This window comes from Phallusia mammillata, chromosome 1 (assembly GCF_965637545.1).
Source record: "Phallusia mammillata chromosome 1, kaPhaMamm4.hap1.1, whole genome shotgun sequence".
NCBI lineage: Eukaryota > Metazoa > Chordata > Ascidiacea > Phlebobranchia > Ascidiidae > Phallusia > Phallusia mammillata.
Genome location: NC_137252.1, coordinates 26,638,593 through 26,664,417, shown reverse-complemented (window position 1 = coordinate 26,664,417; position 25,825 = coordinate 26,638,593). Strand labels below are relative to the sequence as shown.

Sequence of the window (25,825 nt, the reverse complement as noted above, 5' to 3'; positions counted from 1 at the left end):
TAAGTGCTCATAATTTTTAGTTTTCAAACAAGAAAATAAATTTTCTGCCACGATTAAAAACAACGTCGTTCACAATGGTAGTGAATGTAACATAAAAATTATTGAAGTTAGAAAATCAGATGTAATTGTTGACCCATGATATTACCCAATCACTTGAATTCGATTAGCGAACAAGTAAATGTACACTTGGTAAACAAATCTGCCTGTCCTTTTTTAAGTATTTCCGGCACCGAACGCAAAAAGTGTATGTGTGGCAACAATAGTTCGCGAATTAAAGTGATTGGGTAAAATATCAAGTTTTGGACTGTTGCCCAGAGAACAGAAATTTCAGTGCCGACCGGCCACGAAAAATCAACAATTGTTTAAGCAATGAATTACAGTACATGTAAGTCATATACTTGGACTTCAAACGCAGCCGTATAGTAGGATTGCATTACATAAATTATAAACCAAAAAAGTGTACGGCTCGGTAACGAATTCTGACTGCAGCTCTAGCCCACACTCTGAATGAAAGGAAATAAAATGTGCAACTTGATTTTATATCTTTGCAACCAAACATTGTAATGCGCTACTAAGATTGGAAAAGTGCAGACGTTCTTACATCAAACGAATATAACGAGTCATGAAATACACATTAGGGCGGCTATCAACTGCAGGAAAAAGAGTAAGACCATAATTTAGTTTTACATTCGATTGCATAGTAATCTGTCTATAGGAAGGAATCTGTAGCAAGGTTTGTTCCAGCAAAGCTTCGATAAGATGTTTTTTAGCAGTCATGCGACTTGCAGTGCAATAACAGTCTTGTCGAAACTGAATTGACCAAGGCATTGAGCCTGTCTGGTTATTAACCTCGTGTTGCCTGTTTTGCTAATTTGAAGTACTTCCTGTCGCTGCGCGAACGTTTGGAGCTGCAGTTTTTGCAAAACTGTAAATTATTGTCGGCTAGAATCCTTCCAGGTTGTTGCATGAATGTTATTGGTTTTTAAACAGTCAATTCTGGTACCAAGAAAGAAACACAATGCTAAGAAACACAATGGCAAAAAGTTTGGTGAATATTAATCCAGACCAGCAATATAAAATGAAATAAGGTCTATACGCTAATCTACAACAAAATCATTGACACAAACTTTTTTGTGGTAGTCCAATGTAATGATCATACTTCGTAGATATAAGAGCAAGTAACCACTTGACAGGCATTTTGAAGTTTAACAATCCTGTGATTAAAGTAACATGGTAAAGAGTAAAAATGCACACAGAAACAGCGGTAGGTTCATGCTTGAAACCACGTATACAAACAACAACCGAAAATTGAAAATACAAAATTTGGGGTTTCAGCAAGTTTTATAACTCATGTAAAAGATACCAACCACATCAAAAATATTTAATTCCATTTGTTGGTAAAGTGACTTGGACAACGCACGGAACGTTTAAATCAGGGTTTTCAACGGGGGCGATAGAGGGGCGTTTTTTTAAAGGGTGGGCGATTTTGAGCCTGAAGTGTAATAAAACAACATGTTTCAAATAATACAGGAAGGAGCTTTTACTCCTGTATCAAACAGGGTAAGATATAATTTCAATCAATGCTACAATGTTCTATTAAGGCAACTTAATAAAATAATTTCACAGTTATGTGCCTGGTTTTTAAAACCCGCCGCGAAAGTTTGTTACACATTTTAGAAAATAATCGCATGTATTTCGAACAGCTAAACACAAACTATTCTGCTTTTGTCCAGAGGTACCAACATCAATTGACGATATGACAGGAGAAGATTTGGAGGCTTTGTCATACAATTGACTGACAGCGGCCAAATTGCCAAGTCAAGTTTTTCGTTTACAGTTTTGGATGAAAGGAAATTTGGATTTCGACCTAGCTTTAGCCCACAACAGCCTGCAAATGCTGTTTTCACCATGGATGGGGCGCCAACCTGGAATGTGTTGCTTGACTCTGCGTTAAATAAAGGGTTTGCAGCTAAATATGATTACATGCGCCGAACATTGTTTCGAAATATAGTCAACGACCAAAAAATCACCGTTGCAGAGTTGCAAACATTTATTCTTCTGCAATTTGAGATTGCACGTGGGGTTAACAAGGCAGATCAATTAAGAAATGGAATAAGTGGGGGGATTAGCATAGCGTTAAAACTTGATCGTAAAAATTACTACGGAGACATGGTTGGAATGTTTGTAGGTGCAAACCGTTCTGCTTGCTTAAAAAGCTTGATGAATGCTTCGGAGAAACATCGCTAGAGCTATTAAGGTTGTTAACTAATCGTAATTAACTGTACATATATTTTGATCTAAAATTGCTTTACGTAATGGAATGTTTTCTTTCAATATATATTTTTGCAACTTCTGCTTACGTCTTTTCTGCACTGTCTTGTTTGCATCATTTTAGATATATTTTACATTTGGGTTTTGTTAACCAAATTTTGATGATTCCCTTATTGTCCTAAAACGCTAAAGCATTTTATCACGATTGTGTATTTTATGTCAAATGTATGAGAAAAAATCATTCCTCGATGTTTGGTTTTTGTTTTTAAATTTTTCTGTTTTCTTCCAACGAAAAAGGTAGCCCATTGTATAAATTTAACATACACTTATGTCACTAATTTTCAGTGTTAGGTAGTGATAAAGCGATATCGCCTAAAAGGGCCTTGGATCTACCAATGATGATTGAAACCAAAATGATTTGCCGTGATGGTTTTGTAGGCCTATTTATTTCATGGCATTATCAAACACCCTGCATAATGTATAGCCTAGTTAGGCTGCACACAATTAAAAAAATGAAGGCAGCATGTTTTGCGAGTACATAAAAAAATAGTTATGTTTCAAGTCAAGTCAAGTCAAATTTTATTTGCATTGTCACTATATCCAAATGTCATTGATGAACACCAGCTGCACTGATGAGACTTTATGGGTCGAAACAGTGTGCACTGTCTGCAGCTTATCATTTATTGGCTCTATGCTTTTACATTGATAAACAGTTCAATAAAAACAGCAAGAAAACCGAAAAAACCATTGGTTATCGAGTCAAGTGTCCCGTTATTTGAATGGTGCTTGAAGTATTGTGGGTGTTTTCTGCTGTAAGATCGCAACCGACCGCACGAACCTGTCGGGGTACGTCCGGTTGCATAAGACGGTAGATGAACCCGCGGGTTCGGCTGGCCAAGTGATACCCGCATAAACTGAAACAGCTTGGTTGCTCGGAACGATGACTAACATCATGAACTTCTGGAGCGTTAATACTCAATCTTGGACACGCAAGGCTGTAAGGCCTCAATCTTACATGGTTCAGTTTTCAAATTGTGTTAAACTACAAAGTAACAAACTGATTCTTGGCTTGGCACTATGCACTTAACGCTGAAAACGACATACAAAGAACAACTTGCTGGCCACAAAAAGCACCAAGCTGGTCATTAGGAATTTATTTTGGCCTTTATATACACGTTTCACAAAATGTTGTTGTTTCGAACAAATAAAAACTCAATCATTTAGATGGGACCTATATCTGAAACAGGGTTTATAACGCACACGTGCAGTTTACAATCAACGAATAAACAACAGACTGAAAACATTCATTGGTAAAAGTGACAACATATTTTTGCAAAATGTGTTCAAGGAAGATACTTTTCTCATCCGATTAGGCCGATTTTATATTTCAAGGTGAGTAAAAAAGTTAGATGAGAATTGATTGAGAGCAACAAATTAATTGGCATATGTACAATGGCAAAAATGCTTTTAAAAATGTACGAATTGCTGAAAATTATTGAATTTTGCAATATCCGCACATATGTAATATTTTAAACGTTTTCCGGCGTAATAAGCGGTTTGCTTTGCTCCCCAGTTTTTGGTGCTATGCTGCGCTTCACGCTCTCCACGATAACCACGATTCCTACAGACCGCAGTCTCCTTGGGGTTGGTTGCGGTTGAACGCGAGTGGGGACCGTAGTTACTGAAAACAGATTTTCGTTTAATTTTCTCCGTGTAAAAAAGGTTTTGGTAGTCCGTGCGTTCAGCTCAATTTCTTGCTGCATTTTTTAGGCTGTAGCACTAGTTCGCCCTTACAGTTTTTGACACACTTCGTTGTGTAACACTTTTTCGCTGTACCACCCCTTAATTGCTTTGAGTTGATATCAGTTTTTGATTTATATCAGTTTTGACACACTTTGTTGTTTAAGATTTTTTCGCTGTACCTCCCTGAAGGGATCACAGATTTAAGACAAAAAGGATCACTAATTTATATTACGAACTATATGGATGGGTGAGGCCGAAACATTTATTGAGATTTCTCACATTGGTAGCTTTAAGATATAAATGCTTAAATTTAATGAATTCCATTATGTGTGTCCGCAGGATCCATTTAAAGATCACAAACATATAACTCTTACCAGCAGAAGTATTCCTCAATCTGGAGTAGTTGTGCACACGACACGCCCACACCGATATTCTCAAAAATATAAGCAATACGATAACGCCACCAGAGATTCCTCCCACGAATACTCCGCTGCAAGAGAAAAATAAGAGTTGTTTTATTGTGTAAAATCTATCTATGCCGTTTTAAACAGATTTTTGATTTGTCCTGAACAAACTGCGTGCAAGTCTAACATTGTGTTATGAAAACTGGAATCGCTCAATCCATCCGAGATCAACTCCTTTTTGAGTTCAAGGCTATAGATTTGAAAACTTGTTACTTTAGTATAGAGAATTGGATTAAAACTAAGAAACCAATTAGTTTTGCTTCGATTTGGCTTGGTATGCTATACTTTTTATGTCTTAAAACAAAACTTTCCAAAACGAGAAAATGAGCCGAGTTGAGCCAAAAACGACTTGCTTTACTTATAGTTTAAATCACCAGCGACTTTGCTCACGTGTTAGAGGTTTTTGGGCTGTCCGAATTATCATCGCAACACGAATCATAGTCGACGCCTGGTAAGTCGCTTGGTAATGAGGGAAATGGTGCGTTAGTTTTAAACACGTCCCATTCAGGATCCATTGTAACGAAGGTAGTTGTGGTTTCAAGAAAATCTGTGACAAGAATTTTATAAAATATATGACACAGGTTTATTGAACTTTCGTGAATTACTGTAGCTTTGCTTACCGTCGTTTACATTGTCCTCTACATCGTCGTAATTGTCCCACAGGGAATCTTCTGTTGTAGGTTCAGTTGTTGTTTGTGAATGATAAAACATATCAGGATCTGTATCAAGAAATATTGACTGCATATTAAAGTCAAAAGTTAAAAAATCCACAATTCTGCGTTAAGGGAGAAGCATATTGTTTTTAAAGTGATTTTGTTTAATAAAATGTAAACTGGAACACTATATATCTGTTTATAAGTTTTATGATGAAAATAACGGCCCAAATGGACGTAAATCTGTAGATTATATTGACTTGAAAGTTGTACAGTTTTGTTAAGTTTCTTCTTACAGGGCTTACCGTCGTTTGTACTGTCCAAGCCTTCATAATTGTCCCAATTGTTCCAATCATTCGGCACAGACTGTTCAGTCGTTCCCGACGGATACAACATACTAGGGTCTGCATTAAGAAATGTTCTAAAAACTCATTCTTGTGCTGACTAAAAGTAGATAACCAATTTTGTTACGACTCCGTTTTACGGACGAATCTCTTTATTTTGGGTAATTTTGATAAATTGTTAGTGTGACATAAAAGTTTCCAGGTTATATTGAGTTGTATTGGTGAACATGACTATTGTGATTATGTGATAAAATTAGTCTTTTCGTTTACCCTTCTTTAATATGTCAAGATTGTTCCCAAGGTGATAATATGGTGCGGGCTGGTCGGTTGTTTCCAACGGGGTTAGTGTATCCTGGTCTGTAATAAGAAATATTGTTAAAGTACATTATGGCGTTCGATTACCAAAAGTAATAACATGGTTGATACCATGCAGTTTAAATTGTTATAGTGTTTTTAAAAAAATTATCGAGATTTTTGTAGGTTTGACAACTTGAACGAATACAACTTACGCATTTGTCGTATTTTGACAGTAACAATCAATTTGATCACTTTCTGGGATGGTTAGTCGAATAAAATGTGTAAAACACGACAGTAAAGTGTTTAATTTGCTATAGTAATCTCAAAAATTTGACAATAACTTTAGACTTTCCAATTCTGATTCCTTGGAGTGGTTTGAAATACTGCAAGACATTTTTGTAGAAACGCTCTGTATATGATTATCTGTTTACTGATTTTATGACTATTATGGGGCGTGCATTCTCGACATTATCCCCAAAAGTTTTTGATAAATTTATGAACTTAGTATTCTCGAGTGATGGCTGCTAATCAAAATAGTTAAAACAGTCGAACAAGTGAAAAACAACTTTTTACCGTTGTTCGGGTTGAATGGTTTAGCATTCAGAAGTTGAGAGATGAGGCTTCGGGTTTTGTTTTTCTGCTCCACTGCTGAAGCTTGAAACTTGGATTCTATTCAAACAAGTGCAATGTGACACGGGTGGTTAACTTAAACGGATCGCGCTACTCCACTTACACACGCCACACGAATAGAAAGGCCAGAGATGGACTTTCGAATAAATGTTTTATACCAGAACGAAACGGAATAATATATCGGAACAAATATGTGAATTTCGACCCAACTGGAGGAACGATTTACCAAACTAAAAACTTGGAAATTTATATTTTTTTACATTTATTGACTTTTCAAACCTCGTTTATAGGTGAGGAAAGGTTGCTTTGGTTTACTTATTTATTGTAACAAAGGGGCGAGAGGCCGTCACTGTACGGTACCGTATGGTATGTTACTGCTTTTTCCGCTCTAAACGTGTCAAGATGTAAATGAGAAGCTAAAAAAATCAGTTTATACGTTGATAAATTCTCTCCTTTTAATTTACTTCCTGAAATAGTTGCTACGTATTTACATTACGTAGATTCGAGTTAAACATTGACTAATTTTTGACCTTCCTTTTTTCAACTTAATGGTTCTCCATTGCCACAAAGCGAGCACGTGGTTTTTCAAAACTTGCAGAAAGTCATATCACACGAATAATTAAGTTTCGTTACAAAACTTACCTTGACCAATAACACCTTTGAAATGATTGCCATACTGAAACTTCTTCTTTCCATTGCGATGGCCTGGACAAAAAATGGGACTTTTCAAATTGCAACTTCAGCAAATACCTTTTTAAAGTTCGCGAACAACATTAATTAACATCCCTTTAAACGGCTGCTGTAGCCTGGAGTACCAGGGCAACTAGCTAACATGAAACTCATATTGAAAAATACCCAAATAATTTAGCCAGCATAACTTTGGAAACCTGATCAATATGTTTACCTTAACATAATAGATAGCTTACCTTGAACACACTGCAAAACTAGAACATACAAGATCAAAACGAAAACACGCTTCATGTCTAGGCACAGCAACTTAACCTTGTACTACAAAGCCTGAACAACGTTAAATGCGAAATCCTAGTGAAACCCTAAAACACACATATAAATCCTAAAGTACTCATCTTTACGAGGCAAAATGTAGCTAGTTTAATGCTTTCTAGCGCAGAGAAAAATCGAATATCTGGTTACAACCTGTGAAAGACATCTGCTAAGGGAACCACATTTGCGGTTTAGACAAAAAACGTCAGTTTCGGTAGGTCACGGTTGATGTGACAAAAGGCTTGTTTGGTTAGGTATCGGCAAACAGAAACCAAAATTACCCAATGCCTGTTTTCAAAGGTGTACTGTAGGACCCTATCTTCGCCAAAACGGTTTGACAATTAAATTGCTATTTGAAACCAGAAGCGTACCTTTTCCCTCATATCAAAACAGTATTGCCTATAATATCATATAGATATATTAGCTATACTGTATAACATTGGGTTCTGTAAACTTATTGTTCAGCAGGCAGAAACATATAGGCTCACGCCACAAACGTGAACCCGTCAAAAAATGTAGCGTGTGTTTCGCATTTTAACCCCTATTTTTAAAGTTTGCTAATACAATGCAGGTCTAACGTTGCTTTGCTTCTTAGGTCAAGGGTTTGGTAGCAGTCTGCAAAATGTCAAGGAACCTCAGAAAACCAGAAACCCCCTCCCCACACGCACGCATTTAATTTTGTTTTTTGTCAATTAATCATATAGAAATAGAATCAAAAATAACGGTATTGTGATGTAGTTTGGTCAGTTTATTCGTGACGTTCTACATTCTTGGTGTGGCCTGCTGTTATTTCATCGTCATTATATCGATCGATTTGGGCGACTGCCTTTTGGGTCTATTTAGCGACGAAGTCATAAGCTTGGCCACAGCAACCGCCGTTTGTTATGGCTTTGAGTTAAATGGTGATGTGTCTGGAAATCTGTTGATATGTTTTGTAATGTTTCTTCGTCCAACGTCGTAAACGTTTGTGTAGTGGCCCTGATCGAGCGAGGTTTATGTTAATGCTTACCAATCTCAAGCTTTTAACTGGATCGTCACAAATTGAACAGAAACTCTCGTTTTTACTACTTTGCGACAAAAGTATGCTAATATAAGCAAGCACAAGTCAGAAAGAATGACTACAAAAGAGGAATGGAATGAACCAGTGAGATATTATATATACTCCGGTAAAAAAGGTGATAAACAGTACACATGTGCTCTTGCGATTGGTACTTGCACAATTACTGAATAAATCAGCGTGAAGAATTACATCACAAGACAAAGCATGCTGCTGAAAAACGTAAACACCAGATCACGAAGTCACTTTTGCCGCCTAATTAACTGCGACAAGAAATATTGCAAAGTTTATGACATGATTTGACAAAATAGTGGAATTAAATTGCTACTAAATTTGATTTTTATCGTAAGCTTTGAGCTAGCGTGCCAAAACGAGCTGGTTTGGTAACGACGATTGCAGAATTTTCACAATATAATATTGCAATCGCTTAGAATCAACAATAACAGTTTACAACTGGGGGGTCACGTAACCAAAGGTGAATACAGCCATCATTTGTTTGAGGTTAATGGTCCTTCAACACAGCCAGTAAAATATGTTTCTTTGTTTACAAATTGTAATGTTGAAACTTAGTAAAACTTATTTAATAGTTCTACCTATATATCAAACGTCTTTATTACAATTATATTACTTTATGTGTTTGACATTGATTCTTTAATTGCTGGCTCGACCATACAACTTATAAAACAAAACAAAAACTCTAAAGTAACTACTGCTTCTACGCTTACACAATACATCACATCATGTCAGAACATTACGTACAATTATTTACAACGTTTCAAAAAATATTTCATTTTGGTTGGTTTCTCGCGGTCTCCTCTGTTTTTCGTGCGAAAAGGGTCAGAATAAAATCTTTGTTTTCACGAAGACGAACATCAAAATTCTGTGAAACGCATTTTACTATTGGATTTAAATGCGCTAAAAAGTATAAATTGCCAAATTTAATGATGCTGACAGGTATATTAAATAAATGATGCTCTTCAGAACGGCATAATTGCCATAAGTATATCATTAGTTTGTATAACCTGTTGTCCATTATTGAACTATTGGTAACTAATCAAATGAGCCATACCGCTTTAGAGTTGACTTGCGTGCCAACACCGCTGATAGTGCTTCCAGCCTGACACTGGTCTCTCGGTTCAAGCTGAAAACTGAAATGTAAATCCTTCAATGGCACGTCAAGTTTCATCTGAACATTTCCATTTTTGTCAGTTGCAATTAACCCAGTGTAGTGAGAGGCATGAGACAGTTTAAAGTCATAAAAAGGTGACCAATTTTGAACAACTTTCTAAAAAAATATCGATTGAAAGCATATTTTCGCGCTCTAATGTAGCAGATATTACCTCAAATTGATCCAAGGTTATTGGCCGATGCAGCAGTTGCCATTCAGAAGCTTCAGGAAAATGACTTGTAATCAATTTATCAGGGTCAGTAAGAAAGTAGTGTTCATTGTACTTGTACACTATTTTTTTTATCGGCCGATTTCCCTTTAAACAAGCATAATCGAGTACAATGTCATCACCCATTAAAAAATTGCCTTACCTGCAATATGCCTTGCTCCCCAATGGGTATCAATTAACCTCCATTCGCCATCTATGTACACTGCATTCCACGATCCCCCAAACCGGTATGGATTTTTTTGAAACGAATGATCAGGAATTATTCGGAGCCTTTTTTGTAACCACGAATCATTTTGCAATGAATGTCAGCTGCCCTATATAAGCGCAAAATAGGCGTGCCAGTCATAGTAGATCATGTTCCACAATCAACGCAAGAAGAAACTCAATAAACTAATGACTGTTTACTTTCAAAATAAAATTTATTGCTTTACATGCCAACTTGTATCTGTAAATACTAGCTATGTAAAGAAGATATCTTTAAATGTAGTAATAAATATCAAGTGTGCAACCATTACATACAAATCAACAGCTTAAAATATAGAGTTGTTTTACTTGCAAAGTCGTTGAAACAGGGTTTAATAGTTTCTGGGGTTTTCTTTGATTGCTTTCAAATGACCATAGGGCGAATCCTTCGAAGCATTATCAGGAAATTTAATCGCGTTTAAATCTTGAGAGCTTATCCAGTGGAACAGAATTCGCACCTAAACAGGGGGAAATTTTCGTTACGTACTATTTTTGCCGAAAAACTAAACTATTTTTCCTACCCTCTCCAGCTCCGTTAATTCATGGACCAACAAAATTTTCATCAACACCGCAAACGTTACATTTTCGGATACTTCGTTTATGGCAATATCTTCCAAATCACTAATAAGCTCTGTGTTCTCCCTTTTACTAATGCAAAAAAAGAAACGTAATTCGAAAGATTAAAAAAAGTGAAAAACAATTAAACACGATAAGCATGTATTACTCAAAAATTCGTAAACTTCACACCGCCCAAAAGGCAATTACTGGAGACAAAACAGTAATTAATGCGGCACTCTTAGCAAATCTTAGCAAATCACGTGACTGAAGGGCGGGTAATTTACTGTATTAAGGGATGTACATGAGTGTAAGCACCATAGTTTTTACACAAAAGTATAGAACAGCTATCTTAACACGAAAAAAACTAATAGGCTAAGCTTACAAATAAATTGTACACTAATTAATAAATGAATTGTTGACACCTCAGCTACAAATCCAAGATATTGTAAGTTCTTAAAATCTCACGTCACATTCTAACCTGTATAAAACCTCTTTGTTTGTGTTCGGTGGCACAGGGGCAGGTTCTTTGTCCAGAACCGGTTTTAACTCTTTGATTTGATTTTCTTTGTTGACATTGCTCTGGTTCGGTTGGCCTCCAAATTTCTATGTTTGTTCAAAAGGTTAAGCAAAATGGAAGTTTCACTAACTAAATAACGTGTAGGCTTTCCTTACAGGTATAAGTGTTTTATGCATCCTAGCAATTAGGATATGTCTAGTTCGCCTTATTGCCATTATTTCACATTAAGTTGGATTTTTTATATAAACGATTGCAAACACATGTCTATATAAACTCACAGTATTCAAATTTCCTAATTTTCGGTAGGTGGCGCACGCAAATATTTTAAATGCAACTTGTGTGAACAATGCTTACAACCGGGCAGGAACTTGGCCGAACGGTCTGGTGCGCCTGACCCATATACAGACATAAAAAAAACCTGATCGGGAAAAAAAAAAAAAAAAAAAAAAAACAATGCTTACAACCTTAAAATCAACCAAAAAAGCTAGTTCTTTATGTCAATTAAGTCCCTAACCTTATTCCAGTCTCACTGCTTTTTTTTCAAATAACTGCACTATTTACGTCACCTACCGGTAGTTAGCAAACCTGGCTACTGTAAGTTCTTACGTTAGTAGAACTACCTTTGGCGAGAAATCTTACCATGCCATCTGGTGGTGTAAAGGTTTTGGACAACCCAGCAGCTTGTCTTCTTTTCCTCAGACGTTCTTGCAGATATTGTTTTTGCCTTTCATGGTTTCTGCGACTAATATTTTCATCCCTGCGGTGTAAATGGTAAAACGGTTCGGCGAAAAATATTTTTACCTTGTTTAACAACTCAGCAAGCGAAATTATCTCTGAGCATTTGATGTGTCCTACCTCTGATTTTCAAGAAAAATATCCCGGATCTTCTGTTCCAAACTTTTTGCAATTTTTTTCACTGCAAAAACAAAAAAACGATAATAGAGTTGCAATATTCTTCTGATTGTTGTTGCAGCGTGCGAAAACAAGCCAAATGCATTGACGATGCCGCATTGTAAATATGAACGCACATGCAATAGGCAAAAGCAAATTTACCGTCTACAGTGTAGTCAGCGAAAACTTTCTGTGGTCTTGAACTTCTTCCAACAAGATTATCGTTTCTCTAGTTATAAAGGTTTTGGATTAGATAATAGACCCGAAAACGACGGTTTTGAATAATTGCTAACATAAGTATGCCTTTTTAACATATTTAAAAAATGTTTAACATGGCCGAACATAGATGAAAAATACAATTTGTGAATAGTTAATATCACGTCACACGTGAACAATAAATTATGAGCTAAATACCACTTGAAACATTTTCTTTTTGTTTACCATCTTCTTTGACAATTGAACAGACGCAGGTTTGACTTTTTCAATTCCTCTTAATAGAGTATCTTTTTGTAAATTGCACAAACTGCGTTAAATTTATATGCACTATTACCGATTTCTCAGTTAAAACCAAAAATAAATTCCAAAAATGGTTTGTAATATCAATACATCATTGTTCAAATTTGCATTCGCGTCAAACTGTTTTCTCGGATTAGAAGATTCGTAACTAATTAGTCTTAAGTATATTTTCGAATAACTTTACAATTTAATTTGAAGTTTTTGGCATTATGCAAAAACACCAAACTGAAAGTAGTGATCTTCATTTTGATGCTGCTTTAAGCCTACCCGAACCTACTACCGGAATGACACAGCGAAACTTGGCCATTTTATTCGCCGGCTTTTTTCAACTCAAAGTTGTTTGCTCTGCTAAACATTAAGTCACCGTTTAAAAGTTTTCGTTCGTGTCAAAGTGAAAGTAGTTGTGCTCATTCAATAGGGGGTAGTTTGGCAACCGAGACATCATAAAGTGCTTTATGTTTATTGGAGCTTGAGCGTGTTAAATTCAATGTGCTAAATTAGAACATAATAATCAATATAAAATGTCAAAGCATTTTGAACGTGTGATTTTTGCTGGCCTTTCTTTGCTTTATAGTCGTTTAAACTGTGAAGCATGATCTTATCTACTGCAGTGGTATTTCATTTCTTGAAACTATATACTTGGCGATAGCAACCGCCGTTTTACTGTTTACGAGTTTGGATTTAATGGCCATGTCACTGGAAATCGGTGGTAAACATTTCTTGTGAATACATTCCGCCCAGTCGTAGACATTAAAATCGGTAATAACAGTTTTACAACTTGGTGTCAAGTCGCAATAGGTCATTGTAATGCTTTTCTTTACAACATAAATTACATGTTATGATATGTTCCACCATTACAGCCGATATTTGCAGAGTTATTTACCCATAGTCTGCTCCGTTTTATAAGCGCTATTTCTTGATTTTTTGTTTCCTTTCATTACATCTACAGACACAAACAATGAGTTGCATTACAAAATTGTGTAGAAATTGAGACGCACCACTGAGCAGTAGATCCTGGCTTGCAAGTATTTAACTTACCATAGCAATAAGTGTTATACAACCATGGTAGAAGGTAGATGCGAAAGGACATGTGGGGAAATTTTTCTTTGCTTCATAGCAACACAAATATTGCTTCCAAACTCATGCTTTTCTTTCGGTTTAAGTTTAAATCTATTTTTTTTGTTTAAAAACTGTAATGTTAAATGTTCAAACTGAATATAAAAAGTTATTGTTTTTGAGTTTTTAACATATATGTCTAACGTTTTTTATGACAATTTTTACTTCATGTGTTTGATTCTTTCATTCCAGGCTCGACTTTATACGACTTATAAAACAAAACAAAAACCCCTTCTCTAAAACTTATTTTTGTACACGCACACGAAAACGCAATGTAGCCAATGTTTCTGCGCATACACATATCACATAATAAAACATATCACATTATATGAGAACATTCTGTACAATTATTTACAACGTTTAATACATTTTATTTTGGCCAATGCAGCTGATATGTGCAAAGTTGGTCATTCACGGTCTCCGCTGTTTTTCGTGCGAAAAGGGTCAGAATAAAATCTTTGTTTTCAGGAAGATGAACATCAAAAATCTGTAAAACGCATTTTACTATTTGATTTAAATGCGCTAAAAAAATTGTCAAATTAACTGTTGCTGACAGGTATATCAACTAAATCAGTGTTTCTCCACCTTTTTTCTTGTACCGCCCCTTTTGTTCTTTATTTATAAACGCCCCTCTCAAAACGGACAAAAATAAATACGATTTTATTTGAATGCGATAATTAAGAGCCGAATGTTTAACAAGCACTTAATCATAAATATTCTAATGGTTAATTCAACATGATAAACTGACTATATAGACTGTGCTCATTGCTTTTAGCTTGGTACACGTGACGGCCCAAAACTGCAATTGTTTTGTTTGGTCGAGCACCGAGCATCTCACGTTAACGCTCGGTGTATTGTGACGTCAGAAACGTTTCCGATTCCATGTTTTTACTTGCCCCCTTTTTAGCCCCCAGGGCCGTGTTTAAGATGTATAGGTCCTTTCTGCATAACACGTAAGTAAAGCCAACGCCAAGTGAAACACCAACGTTTTTTATGTAACAAACGGCAATTGAGATTGTTAACACTATTTGACGTTTTTGAAAACAGTCACTTTTATTCTTAGGGACCCTACTTCTGTACGTCAGCAGTAAACAAACCACACGTTCAATTGTGATGTCACAAAAACCGTTTATAAGTTGCCTTTTACATTATTGGATAATAAGCAAGTAATCAATTCGCAGTATGGTTTTGTAATGATTGTCTAACGAAGGGGTCATCAAATCTGTTTCACTTTTAACATTAAAAATATCTTGCGAAGGCCACATAGGCAAGCCCTAACGCGCGTCTTTCCGGGACCAACAAAAGTGCAATCTTTGTGAGTCAGATCGTGCTACTGTCAAACAGTAAAATTGTTTTGAAAATTATAGAATCTCTTCTACAGGTAAAACTCATTTATTCTATCACAATTAACAATAGAAAGCCGCTTGTTTGCGCACAGTAATGAAGGCATTGATAGTTTTAGTTTCGTCTGTGATAAAACAAACAACTTTTGGATCATTTTGTGGGTTCTGTAAAACTAGGTGAACTTACTCCTACATGTTATTGCAGAAATACTTTTCCAGTAAATTAACTTTTAACGTTTAACTCAAACTTTAATTTTTCCAAGACATGTAGTAGGACGAAACACTCTCGCAGGCCGAATGAAATGACGTCGTAGTTTTGGTGACTCCAGGTCTAACGGCTTAGTTAATGCGGCCGAGCGGCGAGCATCAAAAATTGCGATGTGCGATGCTCGGTATCAAGTACTCGGGTGTTAGCTCGGTTTGGCCAGGCACAAGTCAATTGCTACCTGCAGATTTTGCTATCAAAGCGCAGACAAGCCCCTACAAATGACCATTGTGATTTGTATAAAATACATTGTGACATCACAGTCAAAATCACGCAGCAAACAAAGTACACAATACAGTGAATATGACAAAAATGATTTTGACGTTTTGTTACGTTTAACCTACTCTATCTTTTCCCAGCGCCCCCCAATCGCCCAATTATTCTCCAGCGCCCCCTTATTGAGAGCAAACGCCCCCAGGGGGGCGCTGGCGCTCCCGTTGAGAACTGCTGAACTAAATGATGCTCTTCTTAACGGCATAATTGCCATAAGTATATCATTAGTTTGTGTAAATTGTTGTGCACTATTGAACTATTGGTAACTAATCATATGAGTCATACCGCTTTAGAGTTGACTTGCGTGCCAACACCGCTGATAGTGCTTCCAGCCCGACACTGGTCTCTCGGTTCAAGCTGAAAACTGAATTGTAAATCCTTCAATGACACGTCAAGTTTAATCTGAACGTTTCCATTCCTGTCAGTTGCAATCATTCCAGTGTAGTGAGAGGCATGAGACAGTTTAAAGTCATAAAAAGGTGACCAATTTTGAACGGCTTTCTAAAAAAAATTTAAATCGATTGAAAGCATATTTTCTCGCTCTTACAATGTAACAGAGATTACCTCAAATTGATCTAAGGTTATTGGCCGATGCAGCAGTTGCCATTCTGAAGCTTCAGGAAAATGGCTTGTAATCAATTTATCAGGGTCAGTAAGAAAGTAGTGTTCATTGTACTTGTATACTATTTTATCATCGGCCGATCGCCCTTTAAACAAGAACAATCGGATAGAATGCCGTTACCAATTAAAAAAATGCCTTACCTGCAATATACCTTGCTCCCCAATTGGTATCAATTAACCTCCATTCGCCCTCTATGTACACTGCATTCCACGGTCCCACAAACCGGGATGGATTTTTTTGAAACGAATGATCAGGAAAGTATTCGACGCCTTTCAAGTAACCACGAATCGTTTTGCAATGAATACCTGCTGCCCTGTATATGCGCAAAACAGGCTGGACAGACATAGTGAATCATGTTTCAAGGAAAGAAGAAAAATAAACTGATGTTTACAGTAAAGAAATATTTTGCTTTTCATGCCAGCTTCTAAACACTACCTATATAAAGAAAATATCTTTAAATGTAGTAATAAATATCAGGTGTCGAGCCATAACATACAATCCACACATTTAATGTAGAGTTGCTTTACTTGCAAAGTCGTTGAAACAGAGTTGGATAGTCCGACCGGTTTTCCTTGAGTGCTTTCAAATGACCATAGGGCGAATCCTCCAACACATTATCAGGAAATGTAATTGCATTTAAATCTTGAGAGCTTATCCAGTGAAACAGAATTCGCACCTAAACCGAGGGAAATTTTCGTTACGTTCCCGTTTTTCTTTATAAGTTAACTATTTTTCCTACCCTCTCCAGCTCCGTCAATTCACGGACTAACAAATTTTTCATCAACACTGCAAACGTTACATTTTCGGATACTTCGTTTGTGGCAATATCTTCCAAATCTCCAAAAAGCTCTGTGTTCTCCGTTTTACTGATACAAAAAAGAAACCTCATGATTAAAAAAGCATACAAATCACAAAGAACAGCAAAAAAGCTTCAAAACAAAAGTCGACCACAGACCACACACTAACTAATTATTTAAAAAATTGTTGTCGTCATGGTTTAAAAATCCTTGTTGTTTCGAACCCTTAAAATCTCACGTCACAATCTAACCTGTATAAAACTTCTTTGTTTGTGTTCGGTGGCACAGGGGCAGGTTCTTTGTCCACAACCGGTATTAACTCTTTAATTTGATATTCTCTGTTGACATTGCTCTGGTGCGATTGGCCTCCGAAATTCTATGTTGTACAACAAGTAAAGCAAAAAAGAAAGTATTGCCCGTTTGGCAATTATGCCAGTGGCGATGTATGTGTAGCTTTTGCCTATTTTTGCTGCTTTAAACGATTTGCTGCCACGGGGTTCGAACTAAGGACGCTGCCGAGCAGGAAATCTTATCAAGGCATTTGATGTCTGTGTATGGGTCAGGCGCGTCCGCCAAAGTCTTGGTTTAAACGAACGCAAACATGTTTATTGAGAATTCTTACCATGCCACCTGGCGGTTTAAAGGAATTGGGAAACCCAGCAGCTTGTCGTCTTTTTCTTAGGCGCTCTTGCAGATATTGTTTTCGCCTTTCCTGGTTTCTGCGTTTAATGTTTTCTTCCCTGTAGTACAAGTAGTTTGTGTTAAAATACTTTAAACTTGTGTTTGACTTAACTCCAAAAATAAAATTAAGACTACCTCTGAGATTCAAGAAAAATGGCACGGATCTTCTTTTCCATGTCTTCTTTGATTTTTTGGACTGCAAAACAAAAACGCTACAGTACACCTAAAGATGGAGTTACAGTATTCCTCTAGAAAACATAGGGCTGTGAAAATACAAGTAGTGTGCATGAAAGATGCAGAGTTGCAACTACCAAACGAGATCTAAAAGATTATAAAAACTACATTTACCGTTTATAATGTAATCGACAGCAACTTTTGGTGGTCTTGAACTTTTTCTAACAAGCCTGTCGTTTCTCTATTCAGAATGGTCGTGAATTAGTAAGTGGGCTAAAAAAATCAACTGCCATAGAAAATAATTTTGTAACTTTTGAATAATTTTGTAAAACTAAAAATTCCTTTCCAATTGCAAAAGTAGGGTATAGCTGGTCCAATACTTTTTAAAGTCAAATCTGTTTTGTAAAAAATACATTATAAAAAGAAATATTGGCCATTATTAGTGTAGTGCAGCGGTTCCCAAACTGGGGTCCGCGGTCCTTTAGGGGTCCGTGAGGCAATTTTGGGGGGACCGCGAAGCGGGTCAAGTAAGTCTACAATGTTATTTAGCGTCAGTTTGTGCCACTGAATAAGTTTAAATCAAGAGAATTGAGAAACTCCCCTTTATTGAATGACAACTGTCAAAAATGAAATTGTTCGCGCACAATCGTACTGCTTTTTGTCTTGTCTGTAATGTCACAAGCTGTCTTTAGAGTTTAGATCGTTATTATGCGCAATTTTGCATAACTAGCGAAAATCCTGCAATCACCTTTCGTTTTTCTGAAATACGCATTCCAGCTTAAGGACCGCGAGCCCTCGAAATAATGGCAAAGGGACCGTTTTGACAAAATAATGAAAAAGTTTGGGAACCACTGGTGTAGTGGATACTACGTTAAAGTAAGAATCGGAAGTCCAAATATAAACTTAACTTTCTTCTTATGGCATTAGTTTGTGATCGGGTTTATACCACTCCAAACTTTGTGATAAAAATCAAGGGGTAAATACCGCCTGAAACCTGCTGTTATTGTTTGCCATTCTTATCGGTAGCTGAATGGAACAGGGTTTGCCTTTTATCCTTTCTCTTGTTAATGCTTCGGTTCTGCAAATTGCACAAACTACATTATATTCACGTGCATTCAATCGTGGCCAAATATTTTTTACATGCATTCATTTGCAACCAAACCAAGGTGGATTTAAAACAAAATTAGACTAGAGATACGTCTTTCCACAATTAAGTTTTCGCGTCACGACTGGCCTTGAGCAAAGCGGAACAAACCGACCTTTCTGTTCCGCCAGTTTGCAACATTATAAGTTCCGCTTGTCTTTTCTTGACCAAATCCCCTACAAAAGTTGAAAAAGTTCTAAACAGTTCTGAAACGATCTGTTTTTATAGAAAAATCGATTAAAAAATGACGTAAGTTGCTTACCTTTAGGCATTGTGGAAAGCAAGTTCTTTTTTTGTTGATCTGCCATCACAATTCGAGATCGCAGCTGAAACAACGATATTGTACGATATAATCAAACCGATTTTATTTTTATGTATGTAGCACAAACGACTTCCAGAAACTTCAGTAAATACAGAAGGTTTATGCTAAGGACGTTTAGCCCGGTAAACCGCGATTTGCCTTCCTTTTCAACAAATTATACATAAAAATAGCAGGAAAATCAATAAATTACTTACCCAAGTGAACTTGTACAATAGAAAGATGACTGCAGGTTTATCTTATATAAACACCGGATATTTTCTTTCGGTTGCAAAAAATCAACCTATATTGCAAGTAACCAATAGTTATATATTTATTCGAATTTTGCTGTGGTGGCAATTTTGGATAGCCTATAAATGACTCCAAGTAGTTCCCCTTTAATATTAAAATTACGCTAAAAACACTAACAGTTTTCTGCTTCAACCTCGTGAAAACTTTAGGTTGTATTAGTGTTTCAATGTTTTTTCATGTTTTTATGGTAACACATTTATGATAATCAATACGAATAAAGTCATTTCAAAGTTTTGAACCTTGTCAAGCCAATTTCCTAAAAAAAGCAACTCGAATGACGAAATTATGTCAGATACTAACACTTGAAGTTAAAACTATTTATATTCTAATGCTAAGATGCCCAAATCAGTGGATTATACGCGGTAATAAAATGTCCCATGCACTTTTTAAGTACGTAAATTCTCCTGCAAAATAGCACACACTGCTTGGCTGAAATCATAAGTTACATCTCACGTTCTATGCGCTTTTTACCGATACTTGTGTTTGCTTACCTGAAACTACTTTATGTTTGTCCTCAGTGTTATTTTTCATATCGCAACAATACATTACAAACAATGTGTGGCGTAAGAGAGTTCCGCTTTTTGCGTCACGCTTCGCCGATTTGAAATGAGAAAGTTGAACAAAACAAAACAATGACCAATAATGACGTAAGTTACACTGGTTGCCAAACATCTCCGCTCAGGAAAATCAAACACTATTTTCGCCAAAACTGGTAAGTTATGTATTATAAACCTTGGTTTCAATCACACTGTAAAAAAATCATACACAACCATATCAAAAAATGTGAAACGTAAATGAATTTGAAATGTGTCACCTTTTGCCAACTTGCTCACCCACCTTTTTGTTTACATTGAATTGAAAACAGTTATTGCGGTCTTGAACATCATGGTTTTTATTATTACTTAATAGTTATACACTTTTGGTAACATTTCGTTTACGTGTTGGGGAATGGTAGATCCCGAGACGGCTATTTAAAAGGCGAACCTAACAGCTGTAAACAATTTGGGTACAGGGTGTAATAACTGGACTAATCTATACCTACACCTTAATTCTACAGTATTTGACGAGAGAATTTAACATGTGATGGTAGTTATCGTTTTTCGAAAACCGCGCTTGTTTATAAATAATCAAACAAAGTTAAAAGCTTACAAACACATTTATATAGTCAAAGAAAAAAAAACTGTTGATTTCAGTGCGCGCCAACGTACTTTTGTTGCACCAAAAGCCAAGAGGTTTCGGTTTTTGATTTACCGATATACTCAAACGTTCTGGTCTCTACAACATTTTACTATTTGGATTATCTCTCTTAAAGCTAAAGGTGGTGGGGCAAAAATATTCCACGCTTCAAATATTCCATGCCCAATAGTCCTAAAAAAAACGCCGTTTTTTATGATATTTTGTGCATTAGTACGTTGTGTAGACTTTTTTAGAGGCCTTTCAACCAAACTTGCAGGCTTAAACAGGCTTCTTAAAACGATTCGGATTCGGGCCTGGTTCGGGCCGGGTTAGGGCCGATTTAGGGCTCGAATTTCAGGCCCGCGTACAATTCTGTCACGAATACGTAAGATTATCACACCGAACATAAAAAAGCTCTAAAAAAGCTTTAATCAGATGTGAAAGTGCAAAGCAATCAACCTAGGGAACAAACCATCAGCACGAGAACGACAAACAAGAAACGAGAACAAGTCACGTAAAGCTAATTATAACCAACCACTGACGCAGTGTCAAGCTCCTAATCACTTGGCCGAATGGTCTGGCGCGCCTGACCCACATACAGATACAGTGACTGATAAGAGGTATGGGTGCATCGGTAATTGAAGTAATGGGTGAAAAAAATGTAACACGTAAAAATAAGTTCATCTTTAAACACATAAATTAAGTTTTTTTTCAAAAAAAAAAAAAAAACGGAAAATTAGTGGGATAAAAGGAATTAGGATGAATTGCTGGGGTGCATGACACAACACCAAGTTGCGTGAAGCATCCAGGTTAAACTGTACAAAGTTCGTTACCTTTCAAAAACCGCTACCGGCAGCCACTGTTTGCTAATATTATATTAAAGGTCTCGACGCGTTTAAACATTAGTTTTGCATTGCTGAAACATTAACAGTTTACTTTTCAATGCATTTTATCGCAACGATACCACTCTGTACTTAACGCGCCTAACCACTTTCGCTTTAGCAATTACCTGACGACAGACGTAAATTAAACCTGTTGGTATTATGTTGAGCTGTTAACAGAAGCTAAAGCAGAGGAATCAAACTTTTTATTCAAAACCAAATTTAAGGTTTCACTTTTTGAGAGTAATTGCCAGATTTATCTTTTTTAGTTTTTTCGCTGTTGAAGTATAAATTTACTGTTCAGTTAACTTGTAACCGCACGTTTTTTGACAGTTTTATCCAAAACCTTTTCATTTCGGAACGAAGTTTCAATTATACTTTAAGCACGGTAATAATTGAGATAATAAATCTAATACACTAAGAAACCGATTATTATAATCGGTTAATAATTATTAAACCACCACAACAAAATTTGCAAAATTAAAACTAGCACCATAAAAAGTTTTTATTTCAGTTACAAACTCAAAATTGTGAACTTTAAGGCACACTTAGAATCAACACGTAATTTTAAGTGTTATTATTTAATATTTTAGGTACTCTAACAATCCACAGCTATGTCACATCACTACCAGGAAAGTTTTATACCACCAAAGGTTCCTGTCGTTTACGTCATTGACGGTAATATTTTCTGTTGTTGCCATTTACGTGATATTGCTTTGGTAGGTAGCGTTGTTTTATTTTTACAGTAAAAGGACTTATCAAAGACATGGAGAAGAAACTTGGTACCATTTTTCTTGAATTCCAAAGGTAATTTGTGGTTACCCAGTTGAGCTGAGAATAGGGTTAAAACGCTTTAGCTCAAACTGTTCTAACTTACTCTTTGTGTATTGCAGAGAAGAAAACATCAAGCGCAACAACCAGGAAAGGCGGGAGCAATATCTGCTGGAACGTCTAAGGAAAAGACGTCAATCTGGCCAATCGTATCAGAGCAACACCAACAATAGAAATAAAACAAAAGAGTTAATACCCACTCTGGCCCAGGCACCTGCCCCTGTACCTCCGAGCACGAGCAAAGAAGTGTTGTACAGGTTAGATATTGCTGGTATTAAATAGAAAAGCCCTAATAGAACATATATTATTAGCAACATGTGGTGGCGCGAGCGAAAAAGGTTTGTGCTAAAGTTGACTAATCTCAAGGTTATAATTGCGTCAAACAACAGATCATAAAATCACATCTAATTAACTGCGACAGGAAATATTTTAAAGTTCATTATGATTTGACAATCCAGTTAAATAAAACTGTTGGACTATTTAACTTTCTTGTGGGCGATGAATTAAGAAGTCAAAACGAACTTGTTTCGCAAGCAGCTGTTACAAAATTTGCACGAACAAACACAATAGCAAGTGCAATTGCAAACAACTTGTCTTCGGTGCGCTAAATTGTGTTTGTTTTTGTTCATATCTTTACAGTTCGCGTTCCTGTAAAACCATGGAAATTTTATTTTTCAGTAAAATGGAAAACACAGAGTTTTTAAAGACCTGGAGGATTTCGCTACAAACTTAGAGTCAAGAAACGTAACGTTTGTAGCGTTGATGAATCGTTTGTTGGTCCGTGAATTGACTGAGCTGGAGAGGGTAGGTACAGTTGTTGTGCAATATTGAGATAAATTTAATAAATATGTGTAGGTACGAATTCTGTTTCATTGGATAAGCTCTCAAGACTTAAATTCTATTCATTTTTCTGACAATGTGTTGGATGATTCACCCTATTGTCATTTAAAGTCAATCAAGGAGGATCGCTCGACATATGCGTCCCTGTTCCAACGACTTTGCAAGTAACAAAGACCCTTTATACTGTATTGTAAAAAGTTTCAATTAAACCCTTAGTTGCACAGAACCGTTTGCTTGCATAAATGAAATCATAAAACAGCTTTTAACACCCTTTTTGTTGTTATTGTTGTACGCAAAGCTGCTGTTATACTATTTCAAAGAAAGCATGTATTAATAACAATAATTTATTATTTTACCAAATAATTGTTTTGGTTTTAGTTTATTAAAAAAACAGCTCATTTAGTCTTACACTTTTAGCTCATGACATAAACTTTGGGAAACGAACGGAAAAAATCCACTAGCTCGATACAATACGCCACGGCATATGCGATATGTCCTAAAAAAATATTCCCCTCAAAGTTAAAGCTACCGTACATTGGTTTAGCTTATAGGACTAATAATTACATCAAAACAAAACTACACGCATTACAGCGAGGAACCCAGAGGGCATTGCAACAGGTGCGCCGCACCACAGCCCATGAGAGTCTCAAAAATGACAAAAACTTGTCCAAATCAAAATAAGCACTTGAATACTAAAGTGTAAAAATAAAATATTTCGTGTTGATGTTTTGTTAAAGAAAAAAACTATCACCAATGAATGCCAAGTATAGCATTTTAGTTTTTTAAGACAAATGGGAGCCCGATTTAATGTTTAAATGGAACGCAGAAAATCTCTGGAACCGGCACATTTTTTTTCTCCCCAGGGTCCTGCTGGCAGCAGCTATGTAAATGTACAATTGGAGCATCAAACCTTTTTTGTGCATATACAGAGCACCCGGCATTCATTGCAAAACGATTTGTGGTTATTTGAAATGCGTCGAATACTTGCCTGATCATTCGTTTAAAAAAAAAACATCTCAATTTGTGGGGGAGTGGAATGCAGTGTTAATATTTGGCGAATGGAGATTGATTGATACCGATTGGGGAGCAAGACACATTATAGGTATGGTAACAAGACTTCTTAACCTATCAGATGCGGCACTACAGATTTTTTTGAAGGGTATACAGCGAACGATAAAATAGTGTACAAGTACAACGAACATTACTTTCTTACTGACCCTGACAAATTGAATACAAGTCATTTTCCGAAAGCTCCTGAATGGCAACTGCTGCATCGGCCAATAACCTTGGAACAGTTTGAGGTAAACGTGATTTTTCTACAACGAATAAGTCTTACAACTAATTTTAGTGTATTGATTTAGAATGCTGTTCAGAATTGGTCCCATTTTTACGAATTCAATCTGTCTCATTCTTCACACTACAACGGGTTTATCGCAACTGACATTAAGGGACATGTTCAAATAAAACTTCTAGTGTCATTGGTGATTACCAATTCAGTTTTCAGCTTCAACCGAGACATCAGTATGGAGAAGGCATCATTTTTAGTAGGGCTGCTACACAATGGAACTCTGAAGCGGTATGGTTAATTTTGCATTTTACGCATTTTTATCGCAATCGAAATACGTGGTTTACAGATTTTCGATGTTTATCTTCCAAACAACAATGATTTCATTCTTACTCTTATTGGAAGAAAAACGCGGGAAACCATTGACAGGAAACTGTGTCAATATCAACTTCAATGGCCCAAACCAGTGACTTATTGCGATCCTTGGGGAAGGACCATTCTAGTTTATCATACTAATTCTAGGTAGCTACGGTGGCCCACAAGTGCAATTCAACATTTTTTTGACAGACATTTATTTCTCAGTGCAAACATTTATTTTTCGATGCAAACATTTTTATTTCAGTGCAAACATTTTTTTTAATGCAAATTTTTTTTTTTGCAAACTTTTTTTAAGCAAACATTTATGGTTTCATCACCTAAGACTTACACCGCGTGTCAAATATTGCAAAATGACATGGTAGGCATTGCGCAGCCTACAGTCGGAGCTTAAGGATGCCGTCAAAAACTACACGCCGGCTTAGCCCTCGAGGGATCGCTGACTAAGATCCTGTTTAGTTGGTTAGGTCATCGGTTAATCGGGCCTTGTCCGGGCCAAGTGTGCTAAGCGATGGCTTAGTGCGGTGGCTCTCAACCTTTCATGGATCGTGGCCCCCTTCAAGACCTGTGCCCCCAATAAGTAACCCCTTAGGACCCGGTGACCCCTGCACAAACAAAAACGCAGATAAAAAACTTGCTTAAATTAAAGTCCAGGATTTAGGGATAGTAATAAATTAAAACAGACAAACGGCATAAATATTAAGATATCAACCATGCGTAGCCTACCTTAACACAGACAGTGCTCACGTTTTACAAATTGCTATGGCCATGAAATTAGGTAACAAGCCGAATCCTAAAAATAGGTAACAGCAAATCAACTTTTTAGTTC

At 36.4% G+C, this 25,825-nt stretch overlaps 1 protein-coding gene across 1 annotated transcript; it reads left to right on the top strand.

Annotated features, from left to right (window-relative positions):
* Positions 1–22,279: 22,279 nt before the first annotated feature.
* Positions 22,280–24,922, top strand: LOC145210008 (hillarin-like). Its single transcript, XM_080079960.1, has 8 exons — positions 22,280–22,343; positions 22,412–22,472; positions 22,559–22,753; positions 23,192–23,300; positions 23,352–23,500; positions 24,266–24,438; positions 24,483–24,637; positions 24,698–24,922. The coding sequence occupies exons 1-8, from the start codon at positions 22,280–22,282 to the stop codon at positions 24,920–24,922; spliced, it is 1,131 nt and encodes a 376-aa protein (XP_079936086.1).
* Positions 24,923–25,825: the final 903 nt, after the last annotated feature.